We start from the raw sequence: 13,093 nt of genomic DNA on the forward strand, positions 1-13,093 counted from the left end.
CGAAAAGACACTGCGAAGTTCCGTGGGACCCATCGAAAAACGGTGTCGGAAAAATTCGAAATTTATGTCGCTGCGAAGCTCTCGACGAGTGGAGCGCTCTGATACTCTCGGTTTTCTCGTGGGATTCACGGTTTGCGAGAAATCTAGCCCGAAAGTCAAAATAGGCTAAAACTTCCCAGGCAAAAATTGGACAAACCGCTCAATGGATTTCGGTGTTCTTGGTGTCTATGGAAAGCTCTTGACGAGTAGATGAGTTTAGACACAAGACTTGGTCCGATTGGTGGCCGGATCAGCCGGATTTTGGCCGGGAAGGTGAACGGTCGCGCTCGCGCAAGGCCGCTCGAGCCGTTCGCGCGGTGGCCTGGCCGTGGGGTACGAGAGGCGCCGGCGAGCTGGGGAGGCAGGGGAGGTGGCGGCGCGGCAAGGGGAGGAGGGAGGAGAGAGAAAAGAGAGAGAGAAGGGGAGGAGGTCGGACGCGCGCGGGAGGAAGAAGGAAGAAAAAGAAAAGGCCGGTCCGATTCGACCGGTCTGATCCGGTCCGGTTCGATTCGGTCGGTCCGATTCAGGATACAAAATTTTAAATTTTTACTCTGCCTCAGGACCGAAAACGAGGTTCAAAAATTCCGAAAATTTTCCAGAAAACTCAGAAAAATTCATAGATTCCAAATATATTTTTAGTTTTGCCACGTGGTCTTTAAATTAATTTTTAAAAATCATCAAAGTTTATATTTTCGGAAAATTGAACCCGATTTTCAAAATCCGAAAAATCTCAAAAAATTTCCTAAAATTTAAATAAAATTAAAATATCAATAATACTCATAAAATAATAAAATTTAAAATTTTTGGGGTGTTAGAATATTATTAAAATGAAAATTATTAATATAAAAATATTTTATCAACAGAAACATAAAAGTATCTTAATTTTAAAAATTTAAAAACTGAATCATTGTTTTTTCTTTCATTGATAACCGAATCATTAATTTTATTATAATTAAAATTTATTAAAAAATAATTCATTCTAAAATTGATTCATTGCATATAAGTAGAATATTTTAATATGGATGATAAAAGTATACATACAAATTTTCATTAATTATATATGATAGGCTATAAGAATATTTGTTAAATTAGGATTATAATTTATATCGTGTTGCAGGGGTGTGTATTATTCGGTTATAACCGAATAACCGAACTAATAAAATTCAACTATTTCGGTAAGAGTAATTCAATTCGGTTCAGTTTTCGATTGGTAATAATAAAAATTTTCGATTTTCAATTATCGGTTCAGTTACCTTTGCTTTAGTAACCGAACTAATCAAAATAACAGAATTTCAATTAATTAATATATTAATTATAATTTATTAATATTATATTATTTAGAATTATTATTTTTATGATTTTATAATAATATTTAACTTATAATTATTATCTTATTAATATTAAATTATATTTATTATTTTTTTATAAGTAAAAAATAATATAAATATATTTTATCAATATTTTATTAAATAATATATATATATATATATATATATATATATATTCGGTTAGTTCAATTAACAGATAACCGATCGAATATTTTTTATTTCAATTAATTTCAATTTTTTCTCAATTTTAGTTTAGTTCGATTAATATTTTTAATGTTGATTGATAATTCACTTATTTAAAAATTTGATCCGGTTGAATTTGATTAATACCTATAGTGCGGTACATTATTCTAAGCAAATCAAAATCAATTTCTTTAGCAGAATACTTTTATCATAAAGATAAGAAAAAGTAAGATCCTACCATGAGTTTTTAATTTGTTTTTATAATGCCTTTTGTAGTATATATTATTATAAGATATATTAAATTTCAAATATAATTATAAAATATTTTTTGTCATTTTTTATCATGAAAATAAAGAAAATTTTTTTTTTTATATACATTTAGTGTTATTATGAAATTTAAAAATTTTATTAATATATTTTTTTATATTTATAACACTTACAAAATTATTTTTATTTAATATTTATTTTTAATTGTACTTATTATTATTTAGTTTAGAGTAAAAAAATCTTAAGTATTGATATTTGGGTATTTATAAATTATATAGATCATATATATTACATGTGAGAAAATACTTATATATATTTAAAAAAATTAAAGATAAGTGATAAATAATTATGCACTAAATAACTTTTACTATCTTATATTTATTTATTTATTTTTATTGTGTAAAATATACGCAATAAAAAAAAAATTAAGGCTAGATTCACAGATCATTTATATTACTAAAATTTGGAGTGATTGCATTTGTATATGTTTTGTTGTTTCAATTTAAAATTGTTAGTATATATATGCATATATGTATACTAGCCATGATCCAAGTTGGAACCAGCAGTCCTAGTCTGAGTCATCGAGTAATGGTAGTTGGACTTGCAATTGGCTACAGGTTTCGTTCTTAGCGGCACTACTTCTAGCTTTAGGTCAGGTGCTGGTCGGAGAGCTGTTGGTGGAGGGTTTCGTCTCGGATGGGGCGGATCAAACTCGCTTGGCACTAATGGAGGTTTTGGATTTTAAAGCAGCAATGGCACTTTTTTTTTGGTTTAGTGTAGGCAGTCGTGGATTCAATTTTCATCACAATTTTGGTGTCGGCCCAAGTCAAGGCTCATAAGGGCAACCCAGGACAGATGGGGCTCACAATCGACTGGGTAGGAGCAGTTAATTGCCATTCTGATGATAGTAGCTTTTGGTTCTCATAGACGATCTTAGAAGCTCTGCTAACTTGATAGTAGAGCACTTGGCTTTTAAGCGCCGTTAACATTTTTTACATATTTGTATGGAAAAAGGATTAATCCATACCATCAGTATAATTTGTAAAATCACAACTGATCCAGAAGTATTTTAGATGATTATATATGTATATTTACTTGCCCTGTAAAATGTAAGAAATCCGAATTATGAGTGCAATCAAAATCACAGATTATCCTGAAATTGATTGGAATGTTAAACATCTGATTTGGAACTGATTTATGGAAATGTATCTTTTTATATGATAAATTACTAATTTTTTCTTAGCAATGATGCACAATATTTATTGAATACTATAGTTGAAGCATGCTTATTTGGATGTAGGTTTTTCTGGTATTCCCTAACAAATTTATACTTTATAAAATTGTGACTTTCTAATCCTTATGTTCTCTCATAATTCCCTTTTCCAGTTTCGTTGCCAAAGGATTCAATGCCTACGCATTGGCATAGCTGAAATCCCAAATTAATGATAAGCACTTGAGCTTTTGCTCTTCAGCACATCCAGGGAATTGGCAGCCAAAGAGCTCACCAAATCTTCAACGGCCTCAGCGCAGGGGACAAACACTAGCTTTTGCAATGACTAATGTACTCTTAATGGGCCAACCTTAAAAATTTTGTGGCTTGGGCTGGGCATTCCATGTTAAGTTTCAAGCAATAGTTCCCGTAAATTTGTGAGCCACGGCTAGAAAGCCCAATTATATCAACTTGTCGCCCTACAACGCAGCGTTGCGTTGTCAATCGGAGAGACTATAGAATGAGAACTGTTTGGATAGGATAAGCAATTACCAAGCTCTGGAGCTCTTTGCGGTCTGTTTGGTTCTTGAGAAACGGTAGTAGAATAGAAGACACAGGAAATATGGCTCAAACACTGGCAATGCCTGTGGCACCTTCGCTATCACTAATATGCAACGGTTGGAGAAATAATTCTCTCTCTACCTTCGTCTCTCTTCCAATCTCAAACCCTCCTAAGGCAAGTCCCATTTCACTGAATAATTTAAGCGTTTTGGTCTTTTAATCATTTTTCTTTTCTTATATTCGTTCTCTTTTTTGCTTTTTCAATCTCTAATTGTTTTCTATTACGTTACCCCTCTTGCGTGTTCTGTGATTTCTCAAAAACTGTACTCGATTGAGCTAAATAATTGTAATTAGGCTTACTAATTGTATACTTAGATTTGGCCTCATTTGTGTAGTAAAAAAATGGGAGATTCTAATGCCTTAGTTTCTTTCTCATCCTATTTTTTTATTGGTAATCCATTGAAGTGTTTGCGTTTAGCAGTTGGTTTAGAAATAATCTCTTGCAGGCTATCAGCTGTTTCATGGTGGTTAATGTAAGTTCAAATTGAAGGGTATTGGTTGAAGATCGTGTTTTATGTGAATTGTAAGACTATGCTTTTGTTGATGGATAGCTATGTGCTGTTTCATGGCGGTGAACTTAAGCTCAATTGAATTACGGGATATTGGTTGAAGGTCATGTTTGATAAGAATTCTAAGACTATGTTCTTCTTGATGAATCGCTGTGTGTTCATTTGTTTCATTTCTCTTTTTTGGGTCCTTAGATCCATGGTTTAAGCATCCAGTGCGCACGTGTTGGAGGTGTGGAGATTCCTAACAACAAGAGGGTTGAATACTCCCTTCAGTACATCCATGGAGTTGGCCGCTCAAGGGCTCGCAAAATTCTCTCTGATCTTAGCATGCAGAACAAAATCACCAAGGACTTGTCTGAGGAGGAGCTCATTACTCTTCGTGATGAAGTGTCCAAGTACATGATTGAAGGCGATTTGGTAATACTTATCTTTTCTGATTTCTCTGTTCTCTTTCTCTCCAAAATTCTAGTACACCTTTTTTTCTCTGAAACCGTTGATATTGAACATTTCAGAGACGGTTCAATGCTCTCAACATAAGGAGGTTGAAGGAGATTCAGTGCTATAGAGGGATAAGACATATTCAGGGTTTACCATGCAGGGGACAGCGCACTAAGAACAATTGCCGAACCTTGAAGGGTAAGAGAGTCACTGTTGCAGGGAAGAAGAAAGCCCCCCGTTAACCATGCAGGTTCCATTTCTTTTATTTGGTTGGTAAAATTATGATCTTAATTCTAGTGGAAATCACTCTGTACTCCTAACACATTTACTTGAGTTAATGAAATTGAGTTTATGATCTCTTGAAGTGCTTCTGTTAGCCATCCAATTTTTGTTCATGTTCTATATTCTCAGTAGCATGCTACATGCCCTTTGATGTTTCTTGCCTGGTAATTAGGTAAATTATTCTTGTTCATTAATATTGGGGGTATCTAATGCAGGTAATTTGTTTCCTCGATGATATTGTGATTGCAAGTTAGTACTGTCTAAACTTTGAAAATTCAAATTGATATGTTGTCGTGCTGTTTGTGTTTGCTAGATACCTATGTAACAAGGAATTGAAATGTTTGTGTGAAAGATGACATGAATAATTTTAAACAGAACTTTATTTTACTTACATTTTTTGAGTTCCCACATTTGTCCAAGTCTAGTTCAATCCTATCATTATTCTGGCTCACTCTCATTATTGTTTGGCATTATTGTGTGATCAGTATCACTGAAACATTGATAAGCTCTTTCCAAGTTTTGGCTAGTTCATTTTCTTGTAAGATTCTTATGAAATCACTTGTTTAGACATTTGCACTCTATTTCTGGATAGAGAAATGCAAATTAGGTTTAGATGAATTTCCTATTTCCTCTAGTAATTAAGAACTTTAGTTTATATGCGTTGATATTGAATGATTCTGCTTCTAATATACATGTCATAGTTCTTGCATTCATTTACATCTACGTGTCCAATTTTTTAAATACTTTCTTAACATCAAGCCATTACATATAAAAAGACAACTGTATGTTCAAATGTGTGTACATTCGTCGTTACCTTTGCCTCTAGTAGAAGAGATTTGGAATTTTTAGGACGTGCGTATGGAATTGTTAAAGATTCTATTGCAACTCGCAAGGTAAATTGTACCGCCCATTCCTTAATTTTGGGTCGTCTTTCACTTCTAATCTTAAACTTTAAAAACTCCTACGAAAATCTTTTATCTTGTTTTGTTTCATAGAAACCCTTCTGATCATATTCTGGTGGTTTCACTGATGAAGCTGCTTACGTTGACATGTCCAGGTGAATTTTAAAAATTAAAAAAATTTCTCTCCTATCATTTCTTCTTCTATGCCTTTTCCCTCTACCTCGCTTATCCTTCACCCCCATTCTCTCATCCTCATCCTCATCCTCATCCTCTTTCTCCGTTTTGTTAATCACTTTCACTCTCTCTTCCTTTGCCATTATCACCACTCTTCCTATTTCACTACCACCTGCATTAAGGCGCAATTTCCTCTTTTGCTCCATTGCCAAACTGTAACAATTGATCTTACTTACAACTCAAATCCACTACAAGTCAAAAAACTTACCACCCAATTCCAAGTCACTTTTCCAAGCCAACACCTGAAGTTTGCCTCTGTCACTGCCCTGCTTTAGTTTTTTGGTATAATCAACCAAAATTCTCTGGCCTTCAATTGTCTCAGGAAATGGGATCTTGGCAAGCAAATTCAGGTTTTTGTCGACAGCACCGTTAGGGTTTAGAGCTCGACGATTCTTGTTGGCTTTCATGACTCTCAGCTTTTCTGTTTGTCTCACCATTTGGTTCAATAATTGGTGGTTTCTTCCGTTCAATAAGCATATAACATGCAAAGCCAAGTAATCAGTCAACTGTTAGTTTCTCCAATTTAACCAAAATAAAATTTGTCCTCATTCTCCATGGCTGCTTGTGGGCGGTTTGCCGTGCTGCTACTCACCTTGTTGTAGCGGACTTGATTGAGGCAATTGTTTTGGATTCTGAGTATCTCCACCCGTGTCTCTACTGAGGAACTTACAAGGCACGCACACTGTCGTTGATGAGAGGACTGGATTGAAAAACATTTTTTTGAGTCCCTTATTTTTTTTCTTGAAACCCTTGATAAGTCATTTCTTTCTACATTCCTTTTTGAAAGGATCGATCGATTATATTGGCATAATTTTGGTGTGTGTGTGCGCGTGTATATATATATATATATATATATATATATATATATATATATATATATATATATATATATATATATATATAACTTGATTATTTGTGTTCAAATATATTATTAATGAAATTTAAGTTGGAAAGTGAGACAATAAAATGGAAAATATGAATTAATATATTTCTTTACTAATCAATGTGAGCGATCAATCGTTCGCTAAATTCATTGTCGTTGAAAGTCATAATTTTCCAGTGATATTTGTATATATTCTCATTATATTAATGGATAGAAGAGCTCAAATTCACAGAGTGATGAAAGCGAGTGGGTAATATAAATGGCGAGCATATCCAATCTTCACCTTGATATAGTGAAGAGAACAGAGAAGAGTTACTTCACCAAGCCTACAAATTGAAAACAGTAGAGCCAAGCACGGATCTCGATTTCACGTCAAAATTTCCACGAACCTTCTTTCAAATACTAGCTTTAGAGATCACACCATACATCTCCAAGAAATCAGTTTCTGGCAGCATGAGTTCCTGGGAGGATAAATTTTAACAACGTATCTGATATGTTGGCCCATGAATAGCATGCGAGTGTTTGAAGACATGAAATAAGACTTCATTTGATATGTTGGCCCAGACAGATATTTATAGATTCTCTCTAATTAAATAAATTCAGTTACAGAAATTGAATACAAAATACAATAGGATTTCAAACGCATTATACATCACTCAACTAACAACGTGCCTCTATTATCCACCAGCGAGAAAAATTAACTATTAAATTAAATATTTATATTTAAATTCATTCATTAATCATATATACTTTAATTAATTTTATAAAATCTCAACAAAAAAATTTTATTAATCTCATTCTTATATGAAATTGAATTTTTATTAAATACACTTTTTAATTTCCTATGCTAATGGAGTGCATTAAATAAAACTAAAACTTGGTTCATATTTACAATCATTTAAGAAACTGTCGTAATAAATAAATATATTTAATGATCATAGACAAATACAATTACACTATTTAGAAAAACCATTATAATACATACCCAATGAACTAAAAAGTTCCCACTCTATTTCAAATGAATTTTTAAAGTTTTTACACAAGGATTAAAAGACATTATTATTTTTATAAAAAAGAAAATACTAACAACTGACTAGAGCATCTTCATAGACCCATGCAATGCAGAAAAAGTGACAAGAAAAGATAAATGATAGACAAAGACAAATTTGAGATAAGTAAAGATTAAAGTTTCATTAACTTTATAAAATTGCAAATAAATTGAGACAAAAAATTGAAACGTCACTTGAAAAAACGATTCCCTTACAAAGAAGATCCCTTTGGCTAAATAAGCTAGTCCAAAGGCAAAAAGAGTTCCTTAGAACACGAAACCAAACTCAATGCACAACAAAGAACAACCAGACTCAAAGTTAAAGGCGATGGACAAGGTCCATGAAAAGAGGGGTTTGACAACGCTCAGGTTTCTCATTCTCTCCTAGCCAACAGAGATCGTATCAAAACCACTCAAAATGGCAACAAATCACCCTTTATGCTAGCCAACAAAGAGCCTCTGGAAACCAATCATTAAAACATTCAACAGCAGCAGATCATCACTCACACCCTCTCCTATATGCTCTGGATGTGCAACCAAAACAAACTGGAACCAGCTATTAACCCAAAACCCGAGATGGAAGCCCAACTCAAGGAGTAAGGGACGACAAGCAGACAACACTCGAGAAGAAACTTAAAACAAAAGGAAAAAACTCACTAACCTAGAGAGATGAGCGCTCTCACTCTAAAGACCGTTGACATTAAAATATACAACCAACAAACTAAACATTTCTTCATATAAAAAAGTACCGTTACATTCCCCTCTCTCTAGACCCATCTGAATTCTAGTTGTAAATAAAGGTGGATTAAACCACAACCCATGCAAACTACATACAAAACCATTGAATCAAAACACATAATATATCACAACATATAATAGGCACAAGTTAGAAGCATCCAAACATAATATACATAGTTTCTTTACTCGCACCTCTTCTACAAAGCTAATACTAAACCCCAATCCGATGTTTCCAATTCACCCGAGTTTGACACCAAATTTGCACCAAAGGCAACTAGGGAGAAAATGAAACACAGGATTCTCAAAAAGAAAATGCGGAATGACTACCATATACAAGCTCCATCTCCTATCTGGGAAAGAACGTAAACAAAGGTCATTCCATTACTCCGCAGAAGTTCATTAATCATTAGCTCTACAAATAGGTTTAGCCGCCGGCACCGAATCCAACAACATAGCTTGTTAGGACTACTGATCCTTAGCTTGGAGGACCTCAATATATATCTTGTTCTGTTTTTCTTCCTTTTGTTTTTGGGTGGGGGATGTGGGACTTTAGTAGTGTTGTTCAAGGCTTCTTTTGACTGGCTGCGCCTCTTCCTGGCGGTGATGGCCCGCCCGCCCGCCTACCAACAACAACAGGCCTAGATTGAACCAAGCCGTCCCGTGGAGGTGAAAGAACCACTGGCAAATATCCATTGGTGTGACAATAGAATACCGAGTTCTTGAAGTGATTTCTGAGGGCTTCTCTGCCCTGAGTATATGCAAGCAAGTTAACAACGATTATATAATTAAACCACTCACGCAAAAGGAAGGGGTGGGGGGGAGGGGGAAGAAAATAGATGAGAACAGAACATCTATTCCAAATAGTTGGGGAAATTTACTTGGATTACAGCACAAGAGATTTCACATGTTTTCTTGTTGAAAGAAACTTCCCACTCGTACTTGTTGAAGGTCTTGCAAAACCTTGAAGCAGCAACAGCATTTGTAAAATTTACAAATGCATACCCTAAATTTGAATGATTCCTAATCACACCAAACTCCCTTATCAGCACTCAAAGAAGATTACGAAACAAGAAGCTAATTGAGAACAAAGTTGAAGTGGGGAATGGTTCACATATAATTACCTGAAGTCCATAGGCAGATAGAGGAAATCGTACTCAGACTTGAAAGGATCAGAGCGCGACTTAGCCTTTCTGTTCTCTTCCAGGCAGTGCTTGTCCAGAATACGAAGCAGATCGTGCCTTCTGTTTCATATTACCAGAAACACACAGGACAAAGGCCTTTAATATTTAACGTGGCATCAATGCATTACATGCATGAATAGATAGAATTGGCAAAAAAGCATTTGGGTCTTTACTGTTCTCGAGGCAGTAAAAGAATCAATAACTTCTTGAGTCCGCAGTGATGTACAACAGAAGACAGACAGAAAAACCAAAGAAAAGGGAGACAGACCCATGGCCATTAATTTTCTCCCACTTTTTTACCATCTTTTACGATCTTCTGCAGTACAGAAGGTCGCAGGAGTAGCAAACACATAGAGACATGGAAAAGGGCCATTATCTCGAGCAAGAAAAACAGAATACAGCTAGGATTACTAAAGAAATGATCAATAGTGGCAATTGTTGCAGTTGAAAAACAATATTTGAAAAAATGGATATTAGTAAAGAGCAGCAACCAATCAGCATCTCAAAACATCAGAATCAGCAAACCCAAGAACATGTATCACACCAAAGTAAGAGAGAGAGAGAGAGAGAGACAGAGGGAACCTACTGAAACTGATTTGGAATATTTTTTATCATTAGACTGGTCTTTCCCTCGAGTTCAATTTTATTATCAGAAGGAGAAAGAGTTCGAACATCATCACCATCAATATCACCATCCCCCTTCTTGTGTAACTTGCTTCCAACGCCAGCGCCATCACTATTCATGTCCAAAGAGAACTGCTTCGGTACCCATAATCGTTCTCCATATGAGCCCCTTCTGTCTCTTTTCTTTGACCTCAACCTCAAAGCTAAATGGCTCAGCGAATGACTATTTTCTTCTGTCTTTTTTCTACACCCATAGAACCCACAATCCCGCATTGCACCAAAACCTTTCTGATGCTCACTGCCAGGGTAGAATGGCTTCAGGTTATCCACTGCTGGTTGTGCATTCGCGTTGCAGCTCCCTGATTCCTTGTCCACATGCCCGGCATAGAACGACATCGAGTTAGCTGGCAATGGCTGCTTATAGGTGTTGTAGTAAACCATTGTTGCTGGTGCTGCGCATCCCCAAGCTGACATGGGCACAGAATCTGAGTAGCAAACGAATCCATGTGCAGCCAAACGCATAGGCTGAGCCGCTGCTTGTGAAAGGTTACCAGAAAAAAAGGGCCTTGACGGTAACAAGAGCCCAGTCTCAGGAAGCGATGATGGTTTGATAAAAGGTGCGGCGTGTGGGTTCAGGCGTTTGGAGTTAGGGTTAGGGTTTGGAGGCAGGGAAGCCATTGAGGAAGTAGAAGAAGAGACAAAAAGCCACAATGCAAAGGGAAATTTTGGTCTCCAGAGGAATTGAAACAGCCTGCCTTATAAATACTAAAAATTAAGGAAACAGCAAAATCAAAATTTTCCCCTTATGAAATTGAACAGTGCAGAAGAATTAAAGAGAAGGTCAAGGGAACCCAGTAGTGCAAGTAGAACAGTGAAGGCAGAGACTAGAGAGGGAAACCAGAAAGGCAAGGACTTTATCTCTCATGAGTCGGTTGAGAGAAAGTGAGTTTTCACTTTGTAGGATATAAAATCTGTGTAATGATGGAAATTGAAAATGGCGAATACTCATTATACCTTGTCATTTAATGCAGCCTCCATTACAAGACAAACCAATCCTATCTATGGCGGCGTGATATGAGGGACAGATTGAGAGAGAGAAAAAAACCCATGCACACATACAGGGCGAAACTGATCTTGTCTGCAATCTGCTCTCCTGCAAAATCATGATGTGACTTTGCACACTTTGCATTTTTTTTATTTTGTTACATGTTGTGTTTTTTTAATTATTATTTTTATTTTACATATATGGTATATGAGGGCCATACTTTGTCACATTTCTCAATTCTCTTCCCTTTTGGATGCATTCATTCATTGGAAATTTATTATTTAATTTTTAAATTTTACCATTATTAATAGCTAAATTTATTTATTTTATCCTTATTTTTACTTTCGTTGAATGCTGAAGTAGAAGAAACTTTCTTCATATGGTTGTTATGAAAATGGGGAGAATATGGAAATAAGAGAAAACATCAAAGGAGAGGGGAGATAGGCTCCGTCTATTTTAATATGAGCAATTTGAAATTTTAATTTTTTTTAATTTATGATTCTTTTTAGTAAAATTGTTATTCAAATTGCTTTTAGTGAATAAGTGTTCTTGATTATACTATATCTCATTTAGCAAGTTTCACAAAGTGATTCTTTTTATACTATCTTTTTCAACTTTTTGATAGTAGTTGATTGTTCAGAACTAATTTTTTATTCATTTTACACAAACCTTTTTCCTTGAATTCTGAAGAATTGTTTTGAATCATTAATATGACATATAAATGGTGAACTTATTCTCAAATTATCAAAGTCTTTGAAAATAATTAAATTATTTTTTTTATAAAATTAACAATTTAAAATAAATTTCTATTTAATATCTAGATATTGTAATTATTTACAGCTTCATTTATTATTTTTAAACTCAACTCAACTCAACTCAACTCAACTAAGCCTTTATCCCAAAAATTTGGGGTCGGCTATATGGATTCGTTTTTTCCACTCTGAACGATTTTGGGTTAAATCTTACTCTCCTCCAAGTCAATTTAGGTCTACCCCTTTTTCTTTCTATCATCTAGCCTAATGTGCTCTACTTGTCTACATGACCAAACCACCTCAATATCCCTTCTCTCAACTTATATTCAATTGGCACCAATCCTACCTTTTCTCTAATACTTTCATTAAGGACTTTATCTATTATATTATGAACACTCATCCACCTTAACATTCTCATCTCTTCAACTCTTATCTTAGATGCATACGACTCTTAACACTCACTACCATATAGCAAATTTTCCTTTTAATTTATTGGGAATCTTACGATCACATAAAACTCCTCCACTTCAACCATCCCGCTTTAATCCTATGACTAACATCCTCCTCACATCCCCATCTACTTGAAGGAGCCTAGATATTTAAAGTGATTACTTTGGCCATTCAAACTAACTCCTTCCCTATCACGAACTTGCAATGCATGTCTACTTAACTTAAAACCCTTTGACTCTAGAGTACTTCTCCAAAGTTCTCGCTTCCTATTGACTCCTTCTCGGGTCTCATCTCTCACAACAATATCATCCGCAAACATCATGCACCAAGGAATACTCTCTTGTATATGTTTCATCTAA

At 34.9% G+C, this 13,093-nt stretch overlaps 2 protein-coding genes across 2 annotated transcripts; one reads left to right on the forward strand and one right to left on the reverse strand.

Moving 5' to 3' along the window:
* The first annotated feature begins 3,511 nt into the window (after nucleotides 1-3,511).
* On the forward strand, nucleotides 3,512-4,959 carry LOC110647011 (30S ribosomal protein S13, chloroplastic). The gene is made up of 3 exons (XM_021800641.2): nucleotides 3,512-3,763; nucleotides 4,350-4,574; nucleotides 4,670-4,959. Exons 1-3 carry the CDS (start codon nucleotides 3,650-3,652, stop codon nucleotides 4,835-4,837), a joined length of 507 nt encoding a protein of 168 aa, XP_021656333.1. The 5' UTR covers nucleotides 3,512-3,649; the 3' UTR covers nucleotides 4,838-4,959.
* A 3,871-nt stretch (nucleotides 4,960-8,830) lies between these two features.
* On the reverse strand, nucleotides 8,831-11,617 carry LOC110645807 (protein MEI2-like 3). The gene is made up of 4 exons (XM_021799061.2): nucleotides 10,450-11,617; nucleotides 9,804-9,923; nucleotides 9,561-9,702; nucleotides 8,831-9,430 (listed from the first exon to the last, which is right to left on the reverse strand). The coding sequence occupies exons 1-4, from the start codon at nucleotides 11,163-11,165 to the stop codon at nucleotides 9,245-9,247; spliced, it is 1,164 nt and encodes a 387-aa protein (XP_021654753.2). The 5' UTR covers nucleotides 11,166-11,617; the 3' UTR covers nucleotides 8,831-9,244.
* Between the last annotated feature and the right edge of the window lie 1,476 nt (nucleotides 11,618-13,093).

This window comes from Hevea brasiliensis, chromosome 12, assembly GCF_030052815.1.
Source record: "Hevea brasiliensis isolate MT/VB/25A 57/8 chromosome 12, ASM3005281v1, whole genome shotgun sequence".
NCBI classification, from domain to species: domain Eukaryota; kingdom Viridiplantae; phylum Streptophyta; class Magnoliopsida; order Malpighiales; family Euphorbiaceae; genus Hevea; species Hevea brasiliensis.